The sequence below is a fragment of the Stegastes partitus genome, unplaced genomic scaffold (assembly GCF_000690725.1).
Source record: "Stegastes partitus isolate 25-593 unplaced genomic scaffold, Stegastes_partitus-1.0.2 Scaffold478, whole genome shotgun sequence".
NCBI lineage: Eukaryota > Metazoa > Chordata > Actinopteri > Pomacentridae > Stegastes > Stegastes partitus.
This window is the reverse complement of record NW_007578209.1, coordinates 421420-431217: the sequence shown is the minus strand read 5'-3', so window position 1 is coordinate 431217 and position 9798 is coordinate 421420. Positions and strand designations below refer to the sequence as shown.

At 49.7% G+C, this 9798-nt stretch overlaps 1 protein-coding gene across 10 annotated transcripts in view; it reads right to left on the bottom strand.

Annotated features, from left to right (window-relative positions):
- Nucleotides 1-9798, bottom strand: part of nhsl1b (NHS-like 1b) — a 130503-nt gene that overhangs the window by 7494 nt on the left and 113211 nt on the right. For 5 of the 10 annotated variants that reach the window (XM_008286954.1, XM_008286958.1, XM_008286963.1 and 2 more), the window contains exons 4-6: nucleotides 8438-8642; nucleotides 5637-5768; nucleotides 500-3796 (exon numbers count right to left, since the gene is read on the bottom strand). In XM_008286954.1, coding sequence (XP_008285176.1) covers nucleotides 500-3796; nucleotides 5637-5768; nucleotides 8438-8642 — 3634 coding nt within the window. The remainder of the gene's footprint in view (nucleotides 1-499; nucleotides 3797-5636; nucleotides 5769-8437; nucleotides 8643-9798) is intronic. The other 5 variants (XM_008286955.1, XM_008286962.1, XM_008286960.1 and 2 more) reach the window with 3 other exon arrangements.

Below are 9798 nucleotides of genomic sequence, written 5' to 3'. Positions count from 1 at the left end.
AAAAAAAAAAAAAAAAGAGGAAACAGCGGAGAGGATGAATGTTTGGACTGAGGGATGGATGCTGGAGGTGTGTTGGGGGGGCAGAGAAACAGAGCAATGCGGGAAAACGATGAGGGGACAGTAGCCACAAGAGATCTCTGCATATAAAATATAGAAGGATGAGTAGAAGAAGAGAGAAAGCGACTTCACGAGGCTGCAGCACTGCTGTCCCAGTGATAAGCCGTCTCTCCCGCTCTGTTTTCACAGTTTTCAAACCTTTAAAAGCTTGTAGCTTCAAGTTTGGCTCTCTTGCTTTGGAGGGCAAAATGAATTTCACAGCTGCCCGAGGAGCTGGCAGCACCGCCGGCAGCGCCATGACTAACCATACGGGACTGCGTTAATGGGCTTAACTATCAAGAAAATGAAGTGTTTGACTGACACTGTCTGAAACTCTTCCATGTCTGTGTGCTTGTGTCTGATTTTGTGGGGAAAAGCACATTGAGTTAAGAGTCAGACTCACCTGTGTCGTCCTCCTTGGAGCTGATGGATCCAGTGGTGCTGCTCGTTCCATCTCCATCCTCCTCTTCGTCGTCTTCGTGAGTCTCTCCGTTGGCACAAAGTCCAAGGTCGAGATTGGTCTCGGCTTGTGACTCGTCCTGGGTTTCTGTGGATGCTTCTCTGCACTCTGAAGTATCCTCCTCCTCCTCCTGTTGCTCTCTTTTCATCTCCTTCACCTCCTCCTTTGTTTGTCTCTGCAGTGCGTCTACTTGGTCTTCTGTTCGGGACAGGCTGGTTGCATCCTCCCGCTGAGACGGCACCTGTTCATTGATCGGTTGGGGGCTAAATGGTGGGACGAGGGACAGTTTGGGCTTCTTGGAGACTGCTGGGGGCTTCTGTTTGATGGGAGAGCTGTCACGGCTTTGCGGGGGACTGGGCAGGGCTAGTTCCTCCTCTTCTTCTTTTCCATTTAATAAAAAGTAACTCTGAACCTCAGCCTTTCCATTTATTACAGCACGATCTGGCATGTCATCTGTGATACTGCAGTCCAGTGAGAAATCTTCTAAGAGCTTTGACACAGGCGATGGTGAGGAATGACGCAAATCCTCTTCTGGAGAGCTGTTCAACAGGGCAAGCACAGTGGGATGCTCTTGGGAGTGAGATGTCTCCAGGGTCAGGGGCTTTAGACCCTGAAGGAGGTCCATCCCTGTTTCCTGATCTTTGATGTGGTCTGATTCGCCATTTATCTCCTTCGCTGGCCGCTTCACTGAGCGGAGCTGGACACTCTGCAGTGCGAATGGGGTGATCAGAGGTTTGGGGGACTTTGGGCTGTTGGAAGGAGCTGGTTTAGGAGCATCCTTCACTGCCTTCACAACAGATGGGGAGGAGAAAGATGGGACAAAAGCAGGCAGCGGAGGAGGCGGAGGCGGCCCCATGGAGGGGGCAGGAGGGGGAGGCGGAGGGGGAGGACTGAAGCTCCCGTTGAAGGATGAACTGGGGTTGATCAGCGTTTCAGGGGATGGAGGAGGAGGGAACTCTGGGGAGGTGGAGCAAGCAGGGAGCGGGCTCAGAGAAGTGCCCTGAGGAGTGGTTGGTAACGGGGGAGCAGGAGGAGGAGGAGTAGTGGGGGAAGCTGTGCTAGAACTTGGTGGTAGAGGGGGAGGGAAGGGTGGAGGTGGGCTGAGAGGGGTGCTGGGAGCTGAGGAGGAGGACAGCAGCAGAGGTGGAGGTGGTGGCGGAGGAGGACCAGAGCTCTTGAGTGAGTCCGAAGTGTTGGAGGAAAGGGAAGTGGAAGAGGAGGAGATGGAAACTGAGGAGAGGAGAGATGACTTCCGCTCGGGCACTTTGGGTTTGGGTCGGCTGCCTGAGGGCGACATGGACCTGACGAATGCAGGCACTGGGGTTCCAGCTGTGGGAGTGTTGGACTGGCTGGAGTAGCCACTTGATGGGGAGGTCAGTCTATGCACCCTGTCCGGTGACGAGGTGGAGATTTTGGGCTTCACTGACACACCTCCCTCGTGGCCTGGAGCCCCAGCAGCTTGGCTGTTGTGAATCTCGCCTCCATTCTGCAGGACTGGGTGAGCTGACATATTATCTGTGGCGTGGACCGGAGGGGTCTGCGCCCTCTGGTCTCCGTGGTTGCGAGGGTAGTCCATGTAGTAGCCCCAGGAGTCTGCATAGTCAGAACGCAAGCTGCTGGTTTCACTGTGAGCTGGAGTCACGTGGCACAACGAGTACACATTGGACACACCGCCGCAGTTGTTAGCTGCTAGTGATGCTGCAGAGCTGCCTGCGCTGATGCTGCTGTGACTGCGCGGCCGAAGCACCCAAGGGTCATCGTAGTCGCTGCTCGGGCTGTGAGAGGGTGAAGATGGGGAAGCGCCCTTCCCCTTCCCTCCTCTCAGCCCCATCTGTAGGCTCTGCTGCAAACTAGCTATCAGAGTTTCATTGAGCATGACGCTGTTTGGCTCAGTGGCAGCGCTGATGGCGCTAACGCCTCCAAGGGGCTTTTTTGCACCAGGCTTACGTCTGAGAGAATCTGTACGAGCTGGTGGCAGCGGAGGCTTCTTAGATTTGCGAAGGGAGATGCTGCGGGACAGAGAGCGGTCACTGTACAGACTGCCAGTGTCGTCCTGATTGGCCATCTCGCGGCACTCGTACATGCTGTGTCTGGTTGCCCGTCCAGCTGCTGCCCCGTGCCCACTACCGTGACTGCGAGAGCGCAGCCCTGAGTCCAGGTGCATAGAGGTGTAGTATCCATCGTTGTCCTGGGAGTAGAGGGAGCTGGAATCAGTAGTGGTCCTGGAGGAGAGGTCCAGGCTGCTGTACAGCTGGTTGATAGGAGTGGAGCAGCTGGAGGTCAGAGTACGATGTGGAACCACCACATTTTCTGGCGTGTCATAGATCCACTGTTCCTCTGGCAGACAAGACGGTGGAGTGGGAGCCAAAGTGCTATGGCTGTGGACACTGCTGTCAGAGTGACCTGATTCACTCGGAGGTGCTGCGACTTTCAGACCATTATCCTGTGGTGTGTGGGTAGGGGTGGACGTGGCCAAGGCTGGACAGGTGGAGCTGTGAGTAAAGGCTGCTGGACTGGAGATCAGGGGGTCGGTGTTGGTGGAGGAAGCCACGCTGAGCGGTCTCGCTGTGGGATAAGCTGAGACTGGGGAGTGGGGAAGCTGTCCGGAGGTGTTGAGGGTAATGACCTCAGAGGAACTACACAGGGTGGCATTGGGGATGAGTGAGGTGGAATAGGCTGCATGAGGGGAGACCACACATGCAGGACCACCACCCCACTCGCTGGACTGTGTCCTCCTCACCTCCTGAGATTTGGGCCTGGGCAAGGTGCCTGTCCTTGGAGCGTTTCTCATGTGCACCACTGTATCGTCAACCTGAAGCTTTCCAATCTGCCTCTGCGGTTGTTCCTCTGACTTGATGGGCGTGCTGCTATAGATGGGATCAGCACTGAGGGACACTCTTGCGCCCTGTCGGGGCAGGCTGTGGAAACGGGAAGGGTCACCGTTAAACTGATGTGGCAGCATCAATATTCCAGAGCTGTCGCTGCTGGAGATGGATATACTTCCGGTTGAGGAGGAAGCAGAAATGCCAGCCATCTGAGCAGCGATACCCTGTCCTCTCTGCGCACGAATTCTCCTCATGGACGGGGGAACAATCTTGATTTCTTCTGTTTGGCAGCCCGAGTCTCGGGTCTCTGAACGTCGGAGTGTTGAGTTAACGCTTCCAACTCGGCCCAGGGTGGAGTACTGTCCCGGGATGAACATGGAATGTGGCCGGAGCTCTCCGCCGCGTCCTTTTGCTGCTGTCGAAGAAAGAGAGAAAATAACATGAGAGTGCGATCATGAAATATTTTGTTTGCTCTTCTTGCTCCACTGTCCCTCTTTTTCCTCTCTGCAACTTCTTCAGCAACAAAACCTTCTGCTCATCTGGCTGAACTGGCAGATAAACTGTGGTCACAGGGAAGCTAATTAATTTGATTTGCTGTAACCCTGACTCATGTTAATAACTTCTGCTCTTCTTCATTAAGGAGGAAAGGGATATGAGGGAAGACAGAGGCAGGGGAAAAGAGACTCCCCACTATGCTCTCCCTCCTACTCTGGCTCTGGCACATTCTGATAGAAAAAAAGCGAAACAGTCTCCTGGGGTCCAGGACAGGCAGCTGGCGAGGCATGAAGCAGCCAAAAACACATACACGGACGCAGACGTACACAAAAAACACATGTGCATGCAGAGGCAGTGTTGACATGGTCACGCACGGTCACATAGGACAGAGCATAAAATATATGCAGATAAAAAGGACACACAGAAATGCAGTTATCACAAAGACACACACTGAACATACCGGCTGGTAAACAAACAATTTGAAGAATGATTTGTAAGACGAGAGAGGATGTCTAATGTGTCTCCCATCTGTGGCGGCTCTCCTGTTGATGCTCGTATTCCAAAACATACACACTCATGCGTCCTTGGGTCTTTCTCCCTCTTCCCCTCTCGCTATCTCTAAACCACACATACACTCTCTTCCTCCTTTGCTAAAAGCTGGACTGACAGCTTGGCTGCTGCTGCTGCGATAGATTAAGCTGCAGGTCTACTTCGCAGGCAGCTCTAGTGCACAGAGAGGGAGGGATGAAGCACTGGGACAATTACCCCAGCCCAGTAATCATGACATTCAGAGGCTGTCGTCAGCTGGACGCTAACCGGACTTTAAAGCTCTTTTTTTTTCCTCCTATCAAGACTTGGTGATCTAATCGCACAGAGAAATGACATTCTCCTTATATGTTGCAGACATCCTACAGCTCAGTGACGTGTAAATAAACATTGGCCATGCGGTGCTGTCGGCAGAGCACAGTGTCAGCTTAGTCAGCTTAGTGCTGCCTTAACACCCGGCTCCAGTGAATAACTAAGGTTAGTGAACCTCTGAACCTTCTGAATATTTGTCATGTCGTCGTCATCTGTTCAGGCAATTTGAGGATCACGTGTTCTGAAAACCACCGGGGTAAAAGAGGGCGGTTCTGCAGCATGTAAGTGTCCACAATCAGGACCCACGGTCTCCTAAGCAACACACGGCGGTAAGTAAGGCACACATGGATAAGACTATCAATATGGCCCCAGGATTAGGGCACACATACACACAAATACAACCACTAGTCACAGGAAAAGGACCACAGAAAGTTGACCCAGGAGGATTATGGCACAATACGTAGTTAAGAATTGCAAACCCTGCACTTCACTGCTCTTGTGCAAGCAACATAAGTGTCTCTGATGTTTCTAGAGGAGCAAAATTTGCTAAATTCTAACCATAAAACTATATTAAAAAAGGATTTCGTGACTAATTCTTGGCTGTGGATGCAGTTAAACAGGGTGGAGGAGAGCAAATGAGGACACATGATATGCAGAACCGAAACAGGGAAAGACAGAACGGCTGCGGGGCCTTGATCCAAAACTGTGAACTTGCTTGAGTCATTCTGGCCCTCTCAATATGACGAAGTTACTGAGTGCATGTAGTTATGATTGATTAGAGCATAGAGCCAAAGAGAGGAAGGTTACAAGAAGTAATGAAAGAAGAAAGGATGCTCATCCAGAGTGTTGGTACAGGTCTGTGGACAGCAGAGGGCAACATATAGCCTCACAGAGATCCATACCTAGCTCCTGGTTGATGTTGTCAGGCAGCCCTGATATAGTCTTTCTGCGTTTGACCTTCTTGGGCCGGCGGGACACGGTGTCAGTGTTAATGAGGGAGCGCCGGATGCTCGCCTGTCGGTCAAACACTGCCCCTGGTAGCCGGGAGGGCGAGAGCAAGGCAGGCGGACACACAGGCAAACAGCAGTCGGTTAGTCGGAAGGAACAAACTCAATTACATGCAGAGGGTTTGTCATTTGTTTTTTGAGTTGAACATGCAGCATCAAGAGGACAGGAAACGTCAGGCTCAGCTCGGCAAACCTGCACGGGAACATTTTCTCACCTCCCTCGAGCGGTTTCTAAACATGCAGATTGTTTTATTTGCTCGTGAGTTGAGGAACTGTATCTCTGAAGTCTCGTTTAACTACCACGTGATTCATGCTGATGCCTTGTGGCTAATTTTTTATTGAGACATTTTATAGTTGGAAAAAAGCTCTCTCTTCTAAATATATAACGATAACGTCAAACCTAGTCTGATGCATACTGGCCTGGCCTATTTATCACCTGGTAAAACTTCCTCTATTTAATTTAATTTTGCATTTAATTACCAGTGTGATCAATTCTGTCTCCATGTCAGGGATCATTTATAATTCTAACTTATGACTAAGTTACTGCTGTTGTTTCACGTGGGTAAATGCACGACCTTTTTCCTTTCTTTGTAGATGCTCCTGTGGATCCTGAGGTTTTAATAAACTCAGAGGAAAAACTCCTACAACAAACTGAACCTGAGCTCTCGTTAGTCAAAACCAAAGTCACGTATTTTTATTTAAGTCTTATCAATCAGACTTGTTAAAGTTTGCCTTCCTCGCAGTAAAGTTTTACTTTTAATGAATATTTTTAATAGATTTGAAACTGAAGAGCACTCTCTCATGTTGGAAATGTGAAAAAAAAAATCTTCCAAAAATCGCTTCACACAACTTGTCGCTTGTGTGTGTCCATCTGTGCTTCTCTCATGAGACGTTTTTGACAATATTACACAGTAATGCATTAAAATGCCCTTATGAGGTGCATTTAAGACATTCAGATATGTCTAAATTCTAAGTAGGAGGTTGAAACTAATCATTACCCCCACTACAAACTGTTGGTGATGAGGTCTGCATGGGTATTTTCTTAACTTAAAATTGTTAATCTAACTGAAGTGAAGGTAAAAATGGTGAGAACAACTGAAAACATTTGCATTTCCTGGTAACTATGGAGGTAGGTGAGAAAATGTTTTATCCAGCTCAGCTGAACTTAACCTTCAACCTTTTCATCCACCAGCCAAAAAGGTTCACATCCATCAGCTACTCTCCCTGTTTCACACGTCAAGGTTACGACGTTTTCATAAAGAGAAACAAAAATGATCTGGCAAAAAGAAGATGTTACACATTTTGGCTGGTGGTTAATGTTAATTCCCATCCTGGAATACAGTCACTGGGGTGTAAACACACATGTGAGATGTAAAGTGCATGCTCTTATCATGAAAACACACATGCACGGGACAGATATGAGGTGAAATGTTCACACACACACACTCCCTCACACAGCCACGTTCGTGCTTCTCAATATCCTCCTTCCTTTCTGTCCAGTTTCCCTGAAGGAAGAGTGATATCTCATTATGAACTGCTCTCCTCTCTGCTATCTGGCTAGCTGGTGACAGCCTGCAGGCGTCTGGGAAATAGAAATTGATATGAGGGCAGATTGTGTCTATCACATCCGCCCTCAAAGTGACAGAAAAGTCCCAGATCTCTGCCTCTCGCTCTCTGCGTCTGCATGTGTGTTTTACTCTCCTTCTCTGTAATCTGAAGTGACAGCAGACGAAGCCAACGCTGATTTGCAAGGAGTGGGACCACATTAAGCGCTCATTAGTGTCTAAAGGACGGCGGGATTGAAGTTATATTGGCCTTGACAACAGCGAAAATTCATACGCTGATGCTGAGCCGAGCTTTTTGGTGTCTTTGCACCATTTTAAAATAATCTCATGAGTGAATCTCACGACAAGCTCCAATTTAGCACATTAAACACCAAACCTCGCAGAAGGAGGCCTATGTGTGTGTGGCGGACAGTGCCGAGAGACGCGGCACGTCGGCGAGGGAATTGTGCCGACGCGTTTCTGCTGTGTACGAGTGTTCATCTGTCAAACAGCCGGTGATCTGACATAAAGTCTGAGAGAAAGCCTTGACCCCCGGATAAGCTGTCAAACGATTTTCACACACAAGCGCTCGCTCACACATGCATAAAGGAAGGTGAAGGTCGGTCTCCAAGAGGCGCGATGGCAGTGGAGAAGGTAACGTGGAAGAAGCAGACATCCGTGACTGACAAACACAGTGTTCCTCCTGCTCTGTGGATGACTGGATGCAGCAGTCGATTAGTCTTCATCCACTCGGCCACAGAGGGTTGATTAAAGGAGAAGTCTGGCATTTTTTTTAACTTGCTTGGCTCATTCAAGACACTTTGGTTGGAAGCTCGTTGCTACCTACTGCTTCCGGTCGTTTGTGTTGAGCTGAACATGTCACGGAAGCTCAGTTCAATTCACGTGTTTGTAGGAAGCCAGCAAATTTACACAAAATGCCAGAAAATTCCTTTAAGGTAAACAAATGTGTGATGGTTGGTGAGATGTCAGCAGACACTGGGGATGAGTGAGGCCAGACTGGACTCCTTGTACGTCACTACAGAATGGAACTAGAGGGACGTTTTGCTCTCAGGTGGCGGCACCGATGACGACTGGTCGCTACTCGCTAACACAACGGTTGGATGATTGGAGTGGCCAGGAGGCTTGACATACCTGTGACGTTGATGGCGACGATGTCCGTGGGCACGGCCTGAGCCGCCTGCCTCATCTTCTCCTCCGGGGTGGGGAGGGGCGCGGCCTTGTTCCACACCACCTGTCCGTCCACGTCGGACACGTCGCCTGCGTCGCCCCCTCCCTGCGACGTCTGGGACCTCATGGACAGCTGAGATTTGTCGTCCTCCGCCGACGAAGCCGTGGACTAGACGAGCGGAGGAGAACGAATTAATGGATCGTAAAAAATGAACGGTGGGAGATGAAAGCAGATGTAACAGAAAGGTGGTTTAGGAAAAGGCAGAGGACAAGTCAAGACAACGGATGAAGAAAAACGACAAGATAATGGAAGACAAAGTGAGCGGGGACAGAATATGACACAAGTTAATTGGACCGATTGTTCAGGTCCTGTTGGTTGAAATATACGACGCTGCCGTGACCTTTAGAAGCTCACGGCGCCATAAACACGTTTCATGATCAATCAGTTCGAAATGGAAAACACACACAAATGCCCATCAGAGCGAACTGACAGAGCGGTTGGGCAGGATAAAAGCTACAAAGCAACAGCGAGGAGAGAGGCTTGAGGGAGAACCGCTCGTGCGTTAAGCCGTGTTGACATACTAAGAGTTCTCAATTGTGAATTTATACAGACAGCAGCAGCGTCCAGGCTTGAAATCGACAACAGCGAACCAGCAGTCTGAGTTTGCCGGCCGCTTAAGCTGACGTCAGCGTGTGAAACCCACAGCACGGTGAACACAAATAATCCCCAAATCCAGGAGGAAAATCATCTGATCGTCGTCTTTCCTCACTTTCAATGCAGCAGTCAAAGTTAGGCTGGTCGCATCTGAAGCACCTTGAAGCTTTCTTAGGCAGAAAAAACTCACGGAAAGTCGTCAAAGATGTCAAATTTGATGGTGCAAAAAAGTCCAGAAAAACCACAAGTGTTTATCGCGACATCTAAGAAGGCGCTTTTATATGTACAACGTATGGATGGATGCTTAAACACGGGGGCGGCAACACTGTGGGAGAGGGGGAGGATATAAAGAAGGACAGAATCGCAGCAATAGTTTGTTATGTTGCATCGCTGTGGCTCAACCAGAAGCCCTGTTTCTCCTTTTGAAGCTGCTGTCAGGCAACGTTAGGCTCAATGGCCTCAGGACAACAGGAAGAGAGGAGGGGAAAGGGGGAGACAAATAACAAGGGATGGGAGGAGAAGGTTTAGAAAGACAACAGTGTGTTATGAAGGTCGAGGGTCAAAGCATCGAGAGGCTCCGGGGGACAAAAGAAGACCCTGATAATGACTGTGAAAGACCCGCTGACCCTTAAAGGACCCCTCATATCACAGAGTGGGAAGCAAAAGAACA